The sequence below is a fragment of the Lacerta agilis genome, chromosome 13 (assembly GCF_009819535.1).
Source record: "Lacerta agilis isolate rLacAgi1 chromosome 13, rLacAgi1.pri, whole genome shotgun sequence".
In the NCBI taxonomy this organism is placed as follows: Eukaryota; Metazoa; Chordata; class Lepidosauria; order Squamata; family Lacertidae; genus Lacerta; species Lacerta agilis.
Window position 1 is genome coordinate 37789968 of NC_046324.1, and position 19449 is coordinate 37809416.

The 19449-nt window shown below is 45.8% G+C and overlaps 1 protein-coding gene across 1 annotated transcript in view; it reads left to right on the plus strand.

The window, feature by feature from the left end:
• The window catches only part of BMERB1 (bMERB domain containing 1), a 50999-nt gene that overhangs the window by 18947 nt on the left and 12603 nt on the right, over positions 1–19449 (plus strand). The window contains exons 2-3 of the mRNA XM_033167520.1: positions 5927–6050; positions 11653–11726. Of these exons, the coding sequence (XP_033023411.1) occupies positions 5927–6050; positions 11653–11726 (198 nt within the window). The remainder of the gene's footprint in view (positions 1–5926; positions 6051–11652; positions 11727–19449) is intronic.

Sequence of the window (19449 nt, forward strand, 5' to 3'; positions counted from 1 at the left end):
GTAGTAATGTACAGAAGTGACAGCTGGACCATCAAGAAGGCTGATCGCTGAAGAATTGATGCTTTTGAATTATGGTGCTGGAGGAGACTCTTGAGAGTCCCATGGACTGCAAGAAGATCAAACCTATCCATTCTCAAAGAAATCAGCCCTGAGTGCTCACTAGAAGGACAGATCCTGAAGTTGAGGCTCCAGTACTTTGGCCACCTCATGAGAAGAGAAGACTCCCTAGAAAAGACCCTGATGTGGGAAAGATGGAGGGCACAAGGAGAAGGGGACGACAGAGGATGAGATGGTTGGACAGTGTTCTTGAAGCTACTAACATGAGTTTGGCCAAGCTACGAGAGGCAGTGAAGGATAGGCGTGCCTGGCGTGCTCTGGTCCATGGGGTCATGAAGAGTCGGACACGACTGAACGACTGAACAACAACAACAACTGACACAATACTAGCATGTTAATGGAGCACCCACACATCATTCTGTTTTGTTAGTTGTTCTGTGATGCTTCCCCAGTGTTTCCTCATTATTGCCGTCTGGAGAGATGTGCTTCTTCCACTCAAGGACAACAGAAGTTCTAAGACCTGTGCGGATTGGAAAAGTAGCAGCATATCCACCCTGATACTGGTTCATGCAGCATGCAGCATTGAAACTGAGAACTCATATACTGTAACCGCCCCAGGAGAACCAATTTAGCCACCTTGAGATCCTTGGATATAAATGTAATATTAAAAATAAATAAATGCATCCAAGGACAGCTGCCCTGTGTTTAATCTCCATCTTCCAAGCTTCTGTGGAAAAACTCCCGACAACCGCTCAAACTATTTAATTACTGGCCTGCCTAGGAGTGTTTCATGCACCGGCTCTTGAAAGGAAATCTCCATAGCAGCCTTGCTTGGGCCTTTCTTGGGTTGGACACAGTCATCTAGAATTATTTATCCAGCTGCTGCAGAGATGGCTGAGAATATCCACTGGCTGATATGAAGTTGGCTCGCTTTTGGAAAGACTCCCCTGTGATTGTATTGTGTTTGAATGCTGCGTTGAAGAGGATTGAGAATTATTGGGGTGGTGGGGTGTTCTGTGAGACTAGGATTTCGGGGGGTGGGGAGAGAGAACCAGGCTGTTATAAAGAACAGAAGATTGAAGATCCTGGAAGGGGCTTGGATCAGTGGTAGAGCATCTGGTCGCAGGTTCGATCCCTGGCATCTCCAGGCCAGGGCAGAAAGACATCCTTGTCTGTATCCCTGCAAAACTGCTGCTAGATAAACCAGTTGACTCAGCATATGGCTGGTTCCAACCTTCCTGTGAAAGAAGAATAGGAAGCAGCTAAATCAAGCATGGAAAACCTGAGACCCGGGGAGATGTCATGATTAAAATGGCACTACTGCAATCAAAGCACCCATTTGAATGCAGTTAAGACCACAGAAAGCAATGAGACTTTGCATGCTTCATTGTGCACTAGGCTGTACTTTTGGAAGACTTTTACAAAGGCATTTTGTTAGTTAAGCTGGCAGAAATAGATTTTATTGAATATTTAGAGTAAATGATATTAAGGCCTGATTCTCAGGGCTACCAATTTCCTCACCAAGACAATAATGCAAAGGATGATGTTGCACAGACCTAGGAACCTAGAAAGCAGTGGGATACTGACCAACACATCTATCTCAGAATTGTCTGTCTACACTGAATAGCAGTGACTTTCAGGCATCTTTTCCAGGACAAACTGGACATGCTAAGGACTGGAGCTTGTAAAAGCATAAGAAGAGCCTGCTGGATCAGGCCAAAGGTCCATCTGTTCCAGCATCTTGTTCTTGCAGTGGCCAACCAGATCCTTATTGGAAACTTGCAAGCAGAACCTGAACAACACAACACTCTGACCACTGGTCCTGCTAGCTAGGGATGATGGGAGTTGTAGTCCAACAACAGCTGGAGATCCAAGTTTGGCAAACCCTGGCATAGGACAACCTAGAAGAAGATGCAAAGAGGCAATGGAGTTATTGCATTAAAGGTAATGTAGGTTCCCTCATCTCTCTGAAATGTAATCATAGGAAGTAACAGATGAAATTATGGTACAGTTTGTCACTGAAGGCTGGAACAAAGTCATTTATTTGTTGCACATAAGAAAAAACTGAAAAGCTCCCCCCTGCCTTTGGTGGGTTGGGAGGGGGAGAGAGGTAAAGTGTGATGCTCATGGACTGTGTGATTAAACACTTAGCCAAGTAGAGCTGTTAAAAATTGACAGACACAGCAGGCGAGAAATAATTAGAGTGTCAGAATTTCCCCATGAGGGAGGCAGCAAGAGTTAGCGGGTAACATGGACCATTTAATGAGAAAGGCAGAAAAGGATTTTGGAAACCTCAACAGCAGCACCATCAATCAATGCTTTTATAGACCACAACTGTGAAGCTCATGTCCAGAACCAAAGCTTGAGGACCACATTCAGTTGGGGAACACTAAATTGTCGCCTTGTGCTTAAATTCCACAGTTTCGTCCCAAGGCAGAAAACTTGGACTGGGATAATCATGGCTCCCTTCTAAACTGCTGTCTGTCTGTTGACTGAACCTTGCCTCGCGTGGCTTAGAATGAGAGCCAGGCTGACTTGTTGCTCCCTGAAATTTTCAGGGCTGAAGGAGTGAATTTGTGTGCATGCATTTCACATGGGGTCAACATCTGTGGAGGTTTCTCAGCAGTGGTCCCAGGCCACCTATCCTCTTCCTCCCAATAATACAATCCTTGACAATCTCTCCAAAACCTGCAATGGAAAAAAACTTAGATTCTCTTCCCTCTACCCCCACGCAGCCCCAATTCAAGTCAACTGCCCCAAAGACAGCAATCATTGATCTTTTTCTTGAGAGGAAGAATTAATTCCAGTCCATTAGACACCAATTCATTATCTTTGGCAGTTTCCTGGGGAATCCAAATGCAGCCTGCTTGCAAAATCACTCTGAAAGTCCCAGACTGTGGGGAGATAAAATGTCATCAGGTTTTCAGGAAAGCTATGGAAGTGAGGAAGGCTTACCAAGATGGTTTGGGGTGTGACAACCTCTCAGTTACAATTATTACTGACTGTAATGTTTGCATATCATTGCTATTCTACTTTCACCTTACAATTTTCTACTTTATATACCTGCCAACTAATGTTTCATTCCATGCGTCTGTCAAAATGGGCTTGAGTCTATGAAAGCTTACGCTAAAATACATTACGTAGCCTTTAAGGTTCCACAACCCTCTTTGTTGTATATTTTGGTTTATTATCTTCAGTCCACAAGGCAGGGTATTTTGACAGCTGGGGACTTCCTTTACAGAATTTATTTTAGCATTAACAAAGAGAACCCAGACACCTGAAAATGCCTTTACCAAACTCTTCTCTAGAAATTAGCTTGCAACTAAACCAAGCAAGGCAAGGGAAAAGGCAGTATTATCCCAGTTTTGCATGGCACAACGGTCAGGTTTATAAATGCATGAACATCACTTCAACCTACCTGCACCCTGAGATAATCATCGGAAGCTCTTCTTTGTGCTCCTCTTTCTTCCACAGGAGGTTTGGAGGGCGGCAATACAAGAACAGGCCTTTTCTGCAGTGGCTCCGCATTTGTGAAATGCTCTCCTCAGGGAGGTTTGGCTGGGGCCTTCATTATACACCTTTAAGCACCAGGCAAAAATGTTCCTTTTCAACCAGGCCTTGGGCTGGTTAACATCTTATACCCCTCTTAAATGAGTTGGGGGGGTGTATTGGTTTGCTCGTTCTTGTTTTTATTACATATTTTGTTTCCCCCCCCCCTGTGTTTTTATGCTGTGAACCACCCTGAGATCTTTGGGTGAAGAATGGTATGCAAATGTAAACAACAACAAGAACAAAGGCAACTGAAGACCCTTGGTCCATCTAGATCCCTATTCTCCATGCTGGCTCTCCAGGGCTTTAGGAAGGAATGCCCTCACAACCCAACCTGGGTATGCCAGGGATTGAACTAGGGACCTTCTGTAGTGAATGAGTTACAGCCCTTCTCCTCAGGAATGCTGTAGAACAAAGATAGGGACTGGGCAGAGGAGGAATGGTGCAGACCGTCTCCCCATCCTGACACCTCCAAGGAGGAGGAAGACTGTATAGATTTACAACGGGGTTTTTTTTGAGGGAGGTCACAGCTCAGAGGCAGGTGAGGGGGAAAGTTGGGAGAGCCAGAGCAACAGCTGGCTGACACATTGTCATTGGAAAACACTCCAGACCCTCCACCTCCCACAACCCGGCGAGCCTTAAAAGTAGGAGAGCAAAGAGCTCAAAGGCAGAGGTCACATAGCAAGACCTATAGAGGAGATGAATGAGGAAGTGGGAGAGACGGGGGTGGGGTGGGGTGGAGATTCACTCGGGACAACGGCATTATCCAAGAGGCTGGGTTCTATACCCTCTCTCTGCGAAGACTGAAATAAAGAAGGATGGTAAGAAACTGTTCCTTGTCTTTATAATTCCTGGGCAACCAGCCAGAAGCTGCTGACAGCATCCTGACAGATAGGGAATATCAGACCTGGGGCCAACTAGGTGTCTCTATCTGGACCTCTTCCCAGGTCATGCCTCTTCCCTAGCCACTCCCTTCACCGGTCCTGCTTCTCACCCCCCTGGAGTATTTCTGCCTGGCCCAAATGTACCCTAGAACTCTGCTGCTTACTTGTCTAGATAGTGTACAGAAAGGTTGTGTGTGAGCTTTCTTGACTCTATGGACCTTTGGTCTGCTCCATCTGGACTCTGCTTCATACAGTGACATACAGGGAGATGGAGTGGGCTGCAACAGTAGTTTTTAGGGCAGCAAAATAACCTGTGCCAGCAAAAGGTAGAATATGAGGTGTCCCCTTTTGACCTCTGCTGTTATGAAATCAGTGACCTCCCTTTCTCCCATTCTCATGCATACCTGTGTATTTTTTATATATATCCAAGGTGATATTATTGTGCAGCCCCAGTGAATGTTCCCGCCCTTTTCAATGATTTCCATTTCCACTAATGATGTTGTTTAAAGCTTGTACCATCTGGTTCTCCTCTCATCTGCTTTTAACCTGTGATCCTTCTACGGGTTGCTGTGCCATCACATAAATTATTTCTGAACTCCGAGGTCTCCATCTTAATGCAATCCGTGTTCACAAATACCTTATTGCTCCGCAACCTTCCTCTGGAATACTGGTGCAAAAATATGCTTTTAAGCAAGCTACTGAATAATTTCATTTAAAAAGAAAGAAAACCAGGAAAGTGAGTTTGTAGTTGAAATGGGAACTACTTAGCCAAACTATGAAAGTTGAAGTGAGGTTATCGTTTCATGATCACTGAGATGGAAGTAGCTAAGCAGCTGATTTGAGACACACACCCCCTCCGTGCTGTGTAAAATGATGAAGGAACCACAGTGGCTATCTCTGGCCCTGCGTATGTCAGAAGCTGCAGGATCTGACTGTAGCTCAGCAGAAAACCAAGATCTGCCAAACTACCCAAAATGTTTAAGGGGAAAACGATGGAGGGAGAAGCTACAAAACAACAACAACCCAAAGAGGACTAAACATGCTCAGTGGGCTTTGAATGCCATTTCTTTTAGGGGAATGAGAACCAAGATGAAGAATGGTAATGGAATGGAGTCTCCTGCGAGAGGGCATGGCTGGCTGGCTGCAACCCTAAACAAGAGCATTGCAGCTCCAGCTTGATATAGCTATGCCCTATGCCCTTACCCTATAGCTATACATTTCGACAATATTCAGCCTGTTTATAGGTAAATGGGAAGGCTTATGATATCATAACAGAACCCGTGAACACATTCAAGCCTCACTATCTAAGGTATGTGACTCTTCCCAAAGATGGAAGAACTCCATGTGATTTGTTCTGTCTTCTTTTATTTAAAGGACTCTGAAGCCAACATGAGCAAACCCTCATTCATTTCCTGTCTGTCTTAAATCCTGTACAGATCAGCTTGACATCATTTCGATGGCTGAAACTACCATGATGCCTGAGGAGATAGAACTGGAGATGGCAAAGATCCAGAGACTTCGGGAAGTCTTAGTCAGGAGAGAATCAGAGCTCAGGTTTATGTAAGTAAATAATTTTTTCTCAGTGATGGGTGGTATCATAGAATCATAGAATTGTAGAGTTGGAAGGGACCCTGAGGATCATCTAGTCTGACTCCCTGCAATGCAGGAATATGCAGCTGTACCATGTAGGACTTGAACCTGCAACCTTGGCATTATCAGCATCATGCTCTAGCCAACTGAGCAATCCTGGTACCCATTGGGGCTGGTGAGGTGGAAGGCAGGGAGCCCAAACAGTGGATGGAGCCAGAGTCAATTGCAAGTGGGTCTAAAATTCACAAGGAGGTTAAAAGTACATGGGGGAAAGTTCTGCATGGGAAGGTCAAAAGTTCATCCTAGAAATCTGAAAATTCACAGGACGTAAAAATGTAACCAGGACTCCATCCTCTTTCCGATTGGCGGAAAGGCCAGGAGGAATGGAAATACTGAATATAAGTCCAACCAGAAGAAGGCGTAGTTAGTGAAAGAAAGTTGTGGAGTCAGAGAGTGGATCTACACTCGTCGTTTATAGCATTAAAATGTGACACCAGAGGGCGCTGCAGAGCACTGAGCCGCTGACAAAGGGAAATTGCCATTGGACCTTATAGAATGTTCAATTTAATCATGTTTAGAAGATCAATGTAGATCCAACCAGAGATTTGAAGAACTGAAGTCCTGCAAAAGAGAAGAGTTGAGAAACTGGAAAGTGTTAGAGATGGACACAAATAATTTTGTATAGCTATTTTTTTTATTAGGCAACTAATATATGGAATTTAAAATCCACTCAGTAATTCTTCTGTTGTAGCAATGATGCATGATTTTAAACATTTATTCCTCATATTACAATTAAGTGTAAGTGTACGGCGTGGACCTCCCACACTTCGGACACCCCTGTTAAAGATCTAAAGGCTGAGGCATTCAATTCTGGCTAAATTAAGATGGCTGGCAACCTCCACAGATAGCAGCCAAGAATCACTCCCATTCAGTAGTGGCTTGGCTTCCAATCCACCACTAAAATAGGCGCCCAGGAGCCCTAAGCGAAGGGTGGTGAGTGGAGCTTCTCAGTCAGGCCAAGGAGGTGACCTTCTAGCACCTGGGCCCGACTGGCACCAGGCCTGCCATTATCATTTCTTGCCCTGAGCAATCTCCTCCTATTACAACGTCAATCAGGGAAGCCGAGTTTCAAGCCTGTAGCAAATTTACAGCAAGGGATTAAAAGCTTCTGGAAATGAAGGGCCTTGTCAGCACAGCCATTAAGTATGTCACCATCAAAATAGTAGTTAGGAGCAATTGTACCTTCAGGAGCAAGAGCAGGATTAGGAGCAACCCAGACCTGGTACTGCACAGTCAAGTAAACACTTGTCTTGTCAAATTCCATCTAGACCCAGTGAGTCAGAGTCAAATCCATGCCTTGCGAGCACCGAATTCCCCCTGACGTTTTGCATCTTGAACAGTGCAGAGCATTTGCAATCAAAATGTTTTTTTTCTCCCCTGTAGAAAAGGCTACGGAGGGAGCCATCTGTCTATCGTGCTTTGTTCATTGACTTTTCCTTCCTCGGCCTGTTTGTTTTTCGTTTCCAGTTTGCCCTTTTAATTTCCCCAGTGTTCACAATGGAAGCTTCGCTCGGTGCTATTTATCACTGATCAGGGGGGAAGATGTGAAGGCCGCCGCTGGGAGAGCTTTGGCAAACCTCTCCTGTTTGACTGGGTCTTTGCCTTCTTTCCCCATAATTCGTCCTCCCAGGAACCAGGGCTGGCCCAAGACATTTTGCCACTTGAGGCAAACTGGAAAACTGGCAGTTATAACTCTGTGAGGGGAACAGGAGTCCCTTAACAACTCTGAAAGCTCTTAAACTACATGACTGATTAAAAGTAGTATGCTTGTTCTTTAAACATACAGCGCGAATGTGGCCTAAGAATAGACCCAATTAAGTCAATGGGACATGTTACTGACTTCAATCCCATTCATTCCAACGGGGCTGTACTACAAGCCAAGGGTAGTCTTTGTGCCCTCCAGATATTAAAAGGTAAAGGTAAAGGGACCCCTGACAGTTAAGTCCAGTCGTGAATGAATCAGGGATTGCGGCGCTCATCTCGCTTTACAGGCCGAGGGAGTCGGCGTTTGTCCGCTCCTCGGACAGTTTTTCCGGGTCATGTGGCCAGCATGACTAAGCCGCTTCTGGTGAACCAGAGCAGCACACGGAAAATGCCGTTTATCTTCCCGCCGGAGCGGTACCTATTTATCTACTTGCACTTTGATGTGCTTTCGAACTGCTAGGTTGGCAGGAGCTGGGACAGAGCAACGGGAGCTCACCCCATCGCGGGGATTTCAACCACCGACCTTCTGACTGGCAAGCCCAAGGCTCAGTGGTTTAGACCACAGCACCACCCGCGTCCCTCCAGATATTGCTAGATGGCAAATTCCATTGGTCACACTGGCAGCGGCTGATGGGAGTTGTAGTCCAACAATCTCTGGAGGGCTCCACATTGGCAACCCCTGTGCTTAGCATGTGATACTCTACATGTGGAGTATTAATGTTTGATGTTTTATTGAGTTTTTAATGTTGGGAGCTGCCCAGAGTGGCTGGGGCAACCCAGTCTGATGCACCCATCAGATAAAATATAATAATAATAATAATAATAATAATAATAATAATAATAATAATAATAAATATCATCCCTATTTGGAGACGTGAGATCTCACTGCTTGGCATCAGCAGATCCCCTGTTCCTCACAATATGCAGTATCCATTCCCCAGAGATGCATTTCATTTCTTAAGCCAGTTAATAATAGCTACCAAGTGTGCTGCTTCATAATCTCGGGAGCAATTATATCTCATGTTGCGGAGCACGTAGAGAGACCCGACTTTGCACTAGTAATCAAGCGCCTAGCAGGCGGCCCAGCTATTTTGTCTGCTGGCCAGAGAAGGCAATTAGTCCCTGTCCTCCTCTGGCTGCTTCCAATTAGAGAGCAGTTTCTTCTTCCAGTTGCCCTCTTGCATCCCCTCAGCAGAGAACCAAGATGACTCCGTACTTGGGCTGAAATACTTTCAGAAATATTAACTTGGTTTACTTTTTGAAACAGGGCCCTGGAAATGTAGCTCTGGGAAATGCGGATATGTGTAGAGAGGTGTGTGTGTGTGTGTGTGTGTGTGTGTGTGAGTGAGTGAGTGAGAGAGAGAGAGAGAGAACATCAGGATTGTGCCTGTTCCCAGAAGTCCAGTGACCCATGCACACACCTCAGGCCAAGGGGTCTGTATCCATCTCTGCAGGTTACAGATGGTGCATTCCTTGATAATTATAATTATAGTAATAGTAATATGCCGTCCATCTGACTGGGTTGTCCCAACCACTCTGGGCAGCTCCCAACAGAATATTAAAAACATGATAAAACATGAAACATAAAAACTTCCCTAAACAGGGCTGCCTTCAGATGTCATCTAAAAGTCAGATAGTTGTTTATTTCCTTGACATCTGATAGGAGGGCGTTCCACAAGGCGGGTGCCACTACCAAGAAGGCCCCCTGCCTGGTTCCTGTAACCTCACTTCTCGCAGGGAAGGTTCTCGGAGCTGGACCTCAGTGGGCCGAGGCCATTCAGGGCTTTAAAGGTCAGCACCAACACTTGATGAGTTGAGTAGTAGTCTGCACTGATGTGAAAACTCCTGCAGATACCAGCACCTTCAGGCTGTGCCGCCAGAAGTGTGGTTCTAGATCAGATACTGTGCGGGTCTTCTCATATTCTGGTGACTTTACTAGAGAGATGCCTGGGGGTGCCGGCTCAAGGATCTTCCCCATTCCCAGTGTTCCTTCTCCTCCAGATAAACTGTTGCCTTCTAATTAACGCAGGAATTTCCCTCAAATACAATCGTTCTCGTGATATGAATCCCATTTCCCCTGGTGCTGCCGCACAGAACGTAATAGGCAGTTTGCTCATCACTGAACATGTGTTTAATATTGATTCCTCCCCATCCCCAAGAGAGAAGCAACATTTAAAGATGGTTAATTAAAGGAAAAGGCGCTGCCATTTAATGCAATGAATCCTGTGTGTGTGTGTGTGTGTGTGTGTGTGTGTGTGTGTGTGTGTGTAAAGCCGGTTTTGCGATCAGAAGGAACCAAGCAAGAGCCCCAGAGAGGAAACCTAAAAATTCTAAGCTGGGCTGCAATCCTTTGCTCCCTGGGAAGGCATTGCGGGAGCCGTAGGGCAGCACAGATTTCCTCCTTTGTGGTGGATAGAGAGGTCTATGTGTGGACCACATAGTGGTGGCAGCTGATGCCCATTGGGACTGGTTGGAGGGACAAGAAGGAGCCCAACAGTAGGTGGCGCCAGAGCCAACCAACCAATTCTAGGTTTGTCCCCATCCTCCTCCCTGCTGAGTTCCATAAGGGCACTATTGAGACTAAAAAGTTGGAAGCTGGTAGCCAGGACTGGTTTTGTAAGCAGAAAGCCAGGCAGGTGGTGTGTGGCTGAGGGCAGAATGAGGTTGACGAGGCAGCACCCCATTCATCTGAATGGACTAGCTTCCACTGCCTGGTCATGCAATGGCTGCCATAAGGTGGTGTGCCAAAACACAAAATGGCTGCCATGGAGGCGTAAGTGGCTGGGTCTACCCAAAGAGGAACTGATCAGGAAGAGCGAACCAATTCTCAGGAGGATATCATTATGGAGACCTTTGTGGGCATCTTAGGAGGTCATGGCAGCCACCCTGGCATCTGTGGGAACTGTGACCTCTGAATTACACTTCTAAAAAAATATTTTTCATATAAGTACTAGTAAAAAACAACAACAACAGGCAGACAGCAAGCAACATCTTGGAGCAAAAGTACAAATCAACCGAGAACCTGCATTACTTTTTATTGACAAGCACACAGGAAAAATCCTCTGCAGCAAAGAGAATTGATATCTCGTATGATTGTAGGATATGTTATTGGAAAAGGATTCTGATCTCAGCAACAACAGAATATGATGACAAAATATATGAATGCACACATTCATGACTAAGCTTACAAGTTGTATGAGAGGGAAAGAAGGAAGGCAGAAACTCAACAGATTATTATTTATTATGTTTATTCGTTGCCTTTTGTTCTGAAATGCCTCGAAGTAAATTTAAAAACAGCAGAACAACAAGACCTTAAGCTCTTAACCATATATATGAGAACTGGAGTTTGTGAACTGTGAATGGAACATGTTATTAACTTCTAACCCGAACAATTCTTCTTCTTCTTCTTGATTGTGAATGTGGTGACCAAAAATTGTACTTACTTTCTTCTTCTTCTTGCGTATTAATGTTTCTGTTTATTCGATTGCATTTTTCCCTTCCTGTTTTCCTATTTCTTACATGTTTTTGAACTTCTTATGTATTTTTAGTAAATATAAACACTGAATGTAACCGACCTGTAGAAAGGACTCTATGAATTGAAAAAAAAGGGTTGTAGGTACCCTTGTTAAGTATGAAAATCCTTTAATAAAAACAACCTCAAAAGGGAAATAAAGAAACATTAAATAAATAAATAAATAAATAAATAACTATAAAAACAATATTCATTAATCAAACTGATTACACAGGAAGATGTAAGTAACACATATTATGCTCCTCCGCCCTGATTTTTTTTTTTCTGTTTCTCTAGGATGGATGATATCCAGTTATGTAAGGACATCATGAACTTGAAGAAAGAGCTGCAGAATTTAGTGGCAATCCCAGGTATTTTCATTGTGAATATTGTTAGCAAAGTCACTTAAATAACACAGATGGAGTCCAAAGAGAAAAGTATTGATAACACTTTACTGAAAAAACTGAACCAAGCAGTGTGTAATTTGAGGTGAAGAGAACAAAGGTTCTGTTTTTCTTAGTTCAGGCTTTGTACAACATAGCATGGTGACATTCAACCAAACATACAGAGGAAAATTACCTCAGAACTACATAGCCAATCGGAGCATGCACTACCTCACTCTGCTTGGCTAGTTAATTTTAATACAATTAACCCATAAATTGCACACTGAATGATCCCTGCTGTTGCACTTCCAGCAAATATTATTTGCTTGCATTACAAACAAACAAACAAACAGTAACACCCAAATGAAAAGGCCCCCAAATTCTATCTTTCTCTGGTGCAACTGCCATCAACCAACTTGCAACCTGAGCTATGAACCAGGAGTTCCCCAGTTCGAATCTTGCTTCTGCCACAAACTCACTAGGCGGCCTTAAACAAGCCCTCCGTCTCTCAGACTTAGTCCTCCCATCTGCAAAATGGGGAATAATACTTACATAAAACCTTACATGGTTTTTGAAAGCGTGGCAATGCAAGCAAAGTGCTCTGAAGACTCAGAGTGCTATACAAATGTTAAGGATGGTGATTGTTTATTACAAGCTTGGCTCTGTTTCCATCTGTGAAACGCCGAAGGATATGAAGATAAGGCTGTAGGGATAGCAGTTGTCACTTGTTCCAATTAATCAAGGCAGCATTGTGCTATAAAGCTGGGACGAGAGTGGGGTGATGCATCAGTAACAGAGATTGAGCATCAAAGCAACATTTTAAAAAATGCTTTGTAGGCCTGATTAATACATTCAGCAGTGGCGGTGTGGTTATCGTTCACATATATAAAACCAGATACGCACAGTCAGAAGCTGTGTGCATTTACAGTTTTACTGTGCTAGTGTAACAGATACACATACAAAGCGAAAAAACAGTAACATCCTTCCACTCTAAAATACATAGAGAGTGGGGACAAACGGAAGAAGACACCTTCACCCCGGTATGGTCCCCCTTCATCACACACACAGCCCAACAAGACAATGACAAAAAACTACCAACAGCATACAAATCAATATGGCTAACCTGACCAAAAACGCCCACCCACCCCACTCACACAGGGGACCAAAGAACACCACAGCCAACCGCAAAAGAACACTCATGCCCCACGCCAACCCCGACCTCTCTTACCACCAAAGGAGCACAAGCGAACAACAGAGAACCTGCACAGACAACGCTGACACCAAACCCTACACATATTAAGTAAAACAGAAACATCGTCACCCTACCCCACCCATCTCCCCATCCCACCCACCTCTCTCCCCCTTCTCTTCCTAATGTCTCAACAACAACAACCGATTTGTAAAAATGTTATATGGAAAAATACGAGAGAGACATTGCATTACCTTTGTAAATCAAGAAAATCTTTAATAAAAATACTAAAATAAAATAAAATAAAATACATAGAGAGGCAAACGGGGGCTGCATTCACATGGCAGTTTATTCTGTTTTTGGGATGTTTCCCTAATTTGCACATTACATTTGAGTTTTCAAACAACCTAAAAGCCACTTTGGGAAATATAGCAGAATAAAGCACAACCTTTTTTGTTTTTTAAATTGTAATTGTTTTAAAACAGAAAACGCTATAGGTGTGGTTAAAAAAGATATAATGGAGAATTCCCCAGATGCCTGGGATCCAGGTTTAGGGCAAGTACTCTTTGGTGAGAGAACCCCAGCAGAGATTTAAAATCACAAAACATGCAGCAAAATAAAGTATGGAAATATAGTCTGTTACACCTTTACAATATCCCTTTCCAAGTTTCTTCCAGAGTTCCCCCCTTTGCATATAAAGAGATCACATGTTTGGTAGTTGAAAATGGTTTATTTGCAAACTCTTCAAAGGTCAGCTTCATGTGCTGTTCCCATACATCAGCAAGAAAAGACAAGCAGCATAACTTAGTTTCACAATGGTAAATGTTTATGAGTTATTTGTATAGAAACACAAAGATGGTTTTCTAAAGTCACGCGGTCTAAGCTTGGAGCATCCAGCTTAGACATCCTTACTGGTAGTTCACATGGTGGAAGAAAGAGGAGAACAAAGAGTTTGGTTACTCTTCCTTCCAAGGTGAGGGGGTGTGATCTAGCTAAGCCTGGCAGAACATCTTACTCTATGGTCTTAAACCCTTCATACATTAAGTAGACTTCAGCATGCCAGTTATATGAGGCTGATTTATCCCAAAACCTTCTCTCTCATTTCAGTGTTGTTGCAAACATTCCCCCTGCCCCCCCCTCCACACCGGAAGCAAATAGCACAAATATAGGTGCTACGTTTCTGAGCACAATTCAAAGTGTTGGTGCTGACCTTTAAAGCCCTAAATGGCCTTGGCCCAGTATACCTGAAGGAGCGTCTCCACCCCCATCGTTCAGCCCGGACACTGAGGTCCAGCTCCGAGGGCCTTCTGGCAGTTCCCTCACTGCGAGAAGCAAAGCTACAGGGAACCAGGCAGAAGGCCTTCTCGGTAGTGGCGCCTGCCCTATGGAACCCCCTCCCATCAAAGAGATAAACTACTACCTGACATTTAGAAAACATCTGAAGGATGTTTAGGGAAGTTTTTAATGTGTGACATTTTAATGTATTTTAATCTTTGTTGGAAGCCGCCCAGAGTGGCTGGGGAAACCCAGCCAGATGGGCAGGATACAAACAAACAAACAAACAATTATTATTATTATTATTATTAACTTGCACACGATTCCTGGAAGTGGCCTTTAGGTCATGTGAAAGCTCATATATGATGTGGAAATTAACAGATAGAGAGATGGACTAAACTGCCATGTGAATGCAGCCTGTGACAGATCCTAGATGGCACAGATGTTTGCTCACTTTGTATGTAGCCATTGAACAGAGAACCAAAGTCTCCTGAGAGACCCAGAAGTCATCTGTTTTGCTGAACAGCCTGAACTGATCTCAAGGATATGTTTTGGGAGACTATCTGGTTTGGCTGTGTTATCTTGGAGCCTGGAAAAAACCAGCTGCTCAGGAAAAACAGCAGCTCAGGCTTGTTCTTGCTAAGCAAGCTTGGGTTCCTGAAGTGTGATAGTAACCAGGGCTACAAGCCCTAGAGAGGGGAGAGAGAAATGTTGACATAGTCCAAGAAAGAAAGAAAGAAAGAAAACCATCATTCTTTTTCTTCTTTGCACCTGATATAATACGGTTGGGACTAAGGGAAGGGGAATTAATTGTGCAAGTATGGACTGTTTCTGTAATAGGAGTATAACCATGCCCCTACACTTTCACACCGTCCAGGTTCCCCATGTACAGAGAGGGGACTCATAGATCCACTGCAACGCCATTTTCCCCACTTTTTCCTTAAGGACAGGAAAAGCTAGCTGGCAAGCAAGAGGAGGAGGGGAGGGGGGAGCAGGATGAGCAACAACAAAATGCGCATTCGGATGCAAATCCAACTGCTCCCGGCTCATCCGATTGCCCATTGCCTCGCCTCCACCTGCCCCCAGATTAACCTTTCCGCCCAGCCCTCCAACGTATGCATATCTCAAATCTATCAGCCGACATTCAGCAGGTAAACAATAGGCAAATATCACCTCAGGTATGGCCGGAACGACCTCCTTATCTCTGAGGCTGCCCATCCCCAACACACACCCCCTCCTGGAACTGAAACCGCACTGTAAAAACGTGCTTTCCTTATCACTACACAATTTCCAGCCTCTGTTATACTTGATCTAATGTGCAGTATAACCCAAGTGTTATGTATTGCTACGCTGTGTATGAACCTCCGACATTGTATCCAGATGTAACTCATGCTTCTCCAGCTATATAACCTGATGTATCTCTGCCTTAATGTTTCCTTGTACTCCATGTATGCTTCTCTGTAGCAACCACAATGTTATAAAGTTATCTGTAACCTAATCATACCCAAGGAACGTGTAAAGTGTTTCCTCTGGCTGCCGCCTTCATAAAGACTAACTGTCATTCGGGAGCTGTCAGATTCCCGTTCTTAACATTCCATGAACTGTCAACCCTCCTGCCCTTATACCACAGCGCCATCTACTGAGTCTGCCACCAAAGCAGCAGGGTAAAAGGACAATGGAAACACCTGTCACTCAGAGGAAATCGCTTTATTCATATACAAAGGGACACGGACATTCACCACTCAGGAAGTTCCGATCACCGACTCCACCCTGCAGGACAGAAGACAACAGAAGTATTAGCAAGTCCAAAGAACCGGCAGGAAGACCACTCTGTCACTATTGTATAAACCCATCTCCTTGTCATTTAATGTACTTACCTTATGTAAATCCCTCCTTCCTGCTCTTTTCCTTCCATTTACCTGTATGGAAACAAAAATGTATAAAACCCTCCCTGTGACTATACTCAGGGTTCTTCTCTCTCTTCGTGATCCACACGTCGCTGGGAGGTAGAACCTCTGTTGCAACAGACCCAAATAAACGGGGGCATCGCCTTGCTTCCCTTTTCGCAGCTCCTGTGTCGTCTTGGTTCATTTCCGTTGGTAAGTGGGAGGCTTCAGCCAAACCTGTAGCTTCCCGGGGCAAAACTCTCCGGGGCTCCCTCTCGGGTACCGGACCCTAATTTCTCTCCGTGGTGCATTAATTGGCTTACGACAATTGGCAACGCACGAAGGGACCCGAGTTTTCCGGTGATCTGAGGGGTCTGGGTTACGGGGAGGCTCAGCGCGCACCCGCCTCTTTGCTGGGAGAGCCCTCCCGCCCCAGGAACCAGGATCTCCGGCAGTAATTCGGAGTTCCGACGGGACACACCGGAGCGAAGCAACGCAACCGGGGAGGAAGGTTGTTTTCTCACCTCATCGCTCGTCGAGCTGACAGCAGCGGGGACCCGGAAAGCCACCCAAGGGACATTAAGTGAGTATAAGGGGCACGGGAACGGGTGGATAAGTGACCGCAGCAACGAAAACTCTATTCTATCCCTTTTCTTTCTCTTAACTTGGACCTTGGTTAGCAGCAAAGCTGCAGGGCAGAGTAACAAAGCAGAACTGAGGTCCCGGGTACAGCGCTCCCGTCCTAACGTGGCAGCTGACCCACATCTACCCTGACTCTCTTGTCAAAACCTTTCTCCGTTCCTCTTTTCTCTCTGAAGGTAAAGCCGCCCCTGCGCAGTTCTGATCTGAAAGGACGTGACGGACTGCTGTCAGAACGCAAGGTTACCTTTTCTTTTCAAAAATCTATCCTGGGCTTACCGCTTCGGCATTGCACACGCAAGCGTCCGAAGGCAGGTAGCCCTTTCCTTAGTGTGTAAAAGGCAGGGACGTTGCTGTCGGGCCCTCAGCAATCAGATTGACACTAGTAAGGGGGGCCTCGAAGGTACTTGATCGCACCTCAGCCTAGTAGCGAAGGGAGCAAACGGCTGGCCGCCTAGTAGTTAGCGCAGACGAACGGCAGGCAGGAGAGGGACTGTGAAGTCTCAGGATCAGCGTTAGTGAGTGCCCATATAACCCAGGGTTCACCTAGCCCGAACTGCAGTATAAAAGACCGGTTCTAGAGTTGAGATGGGTGCACCCCAGTCGAAAGAGTTTCAATCCCGGACTCCTGGACAGGGCAAAGCGCAACTGCGGCTTGGCCCTGAGCAGGAATCTGAGTCTGACAGCCCGCTACGGTTTGTCCTTTTAAACTGGACGAAGCTGCCAGGATCGCATGACCTTGATAAGAAGAAACTAAAGAAATTGTGCAGGACATGTTGGGTGAAGGCGACTGCCCACCACCCCGTAGACCAAATCTGGCTATCAGGCGGATCCTTTAATATCAAGCGCCTCGCCTTACTGCGGGCCGTTCTGGAGGATCAGTACCCGCTACAGATCCAGTACCTCGACCTCTTTGTAGCAGCAAGGGATGTCCTCCAGAGCAGCAAGTCCCCTAAAGCTTTCCACCAGATGTCAGTGCTGGGAAAGAAAGAAGTTAAACCGCCTCCCTACCGGGAAGTTACTGAAGATGAGATCCAGGACAGCTATCCCCTCCGAACCTATAGACCTGGGGAAGTAAGAGGAGCCCCATCCGTCCCTAACGACCCAGATGATGAAACTGAAGCCACACCGCCCGTCCTCAGCCCGGTGCCACCATCTCCTAATAGACCCCGGAGCGAACGTACTACCCCTCCAACCCTAAGCCCCGTTTCCAGCAGGACCCGCAGTAACTCCCTCATAAGGCAGCTCGTAGTGGCACTGAAGGAAGTGACAGCGGACCCAAGCCGTAACTGCGAGGAGGGTACCGACTCCACTTTGGCTAAGACAACAGAAGCGAACATCACAGAGGGGCAGTATCCCCTCAGACATGTACCCATAGCGCCTGCCTCAGATCAGGGAGCTGCCACCTTCGTGTACTCTCACGTCCCTTTCACCTCATCAGATCTAATGAATTGGGCTGATAAGATGGCCACCCTTAAGGATGAGCCCGGACAATGCGTCCGATTTATTAACTCTATTTTCAAGACGCACAATCCATCCTGGGCAGATGTCCACATGCTGCTTGAGGCCCTCTTTGATGACCCTGACAGGGAGGAAATATTATCAAAGGCAGGGGAAGCACTCATCTTGCCACAATTCCAGGATGGCCAAAATAAACCAGCCGACGCCACTTTAGTTACCGCGCACCAACTCAGGAATGAACCTGATTGGGATTACAACTCAGCGAAAGACCAGTGGCACCTAAAGATTTTCAGGAAAGCGGTTATTGAAGGAATAAGAGCAGCTAAGAAGAAAGGGATAAATTGGACAAAGATCCAAGCTATAACCCAAGGAGCCGATGAGACCCCCTCCTCCTTTTACACACGTCTCATAAACGCATTCAGGACGTGGGGAGGAATCGACCCTGACCTCGCAGAGAACCAAATAATTGTGAAGAGCTTTTTCAAGGACCAATGCAATGCAGATATCAGGAAGGTCCTCTCCCTGCAACTTGGCTATGACGGGAAACCTATCAGCGAAATTCTGGCCATTGCAAAGACTGTGTTTGATGGGAGGGACGAGCGAAGGAGAAAGGAGGCTAGGAAGGAGAAGGAGGAAGATGCCCGTGTACTAGCCCTAGCCCTAGGCGTCCCACCATTTGCCCCAACCGGGAATAATAATGCATCCTTCCAACGAGGGTTAGCAGGGAACTCCAGCTTCCAACCAGCCGCTGGAAATCCACGGGGGCTCCCACAAGGCAGAGGCAGCTATTTTAACCGAGGTTCACTTGCAAGCGGGAGACCAGGGTTCAGCCGCCAACCTGGCCCCTATCTTTGCTTTTATTGTCACCAGGAAGGCCATTTCCGCCGAAATTGTCCAGTCTTCCATAAGGATTTTTCAGGGCCAAGTCAACAGGAGACAACAAACCAAACCCTACCGCCTCCTCAGAACCCCACACTGAATGTCGGACAGGCAGGAGGAAACCCATTCCATAACCAATTCACACCCCAGCGAGCCCAAGCCCCACCACCACCTCAGCCGTATAATAATTACTGACAATTAGAAGGGGATCCCGGAGAGACAGCCCTAATGTGCCCCACTTTTCACTTGTCCTCACAAGACCCCATATGTACGCTCAAGATTGACGGACATGATTACAAGTGTCTGCTAGACACTGGGGCTACATTTTCCACACTAAATGGGAGCCATCTGACACCTAGTGAAGACCAGCAGCGCATCATGG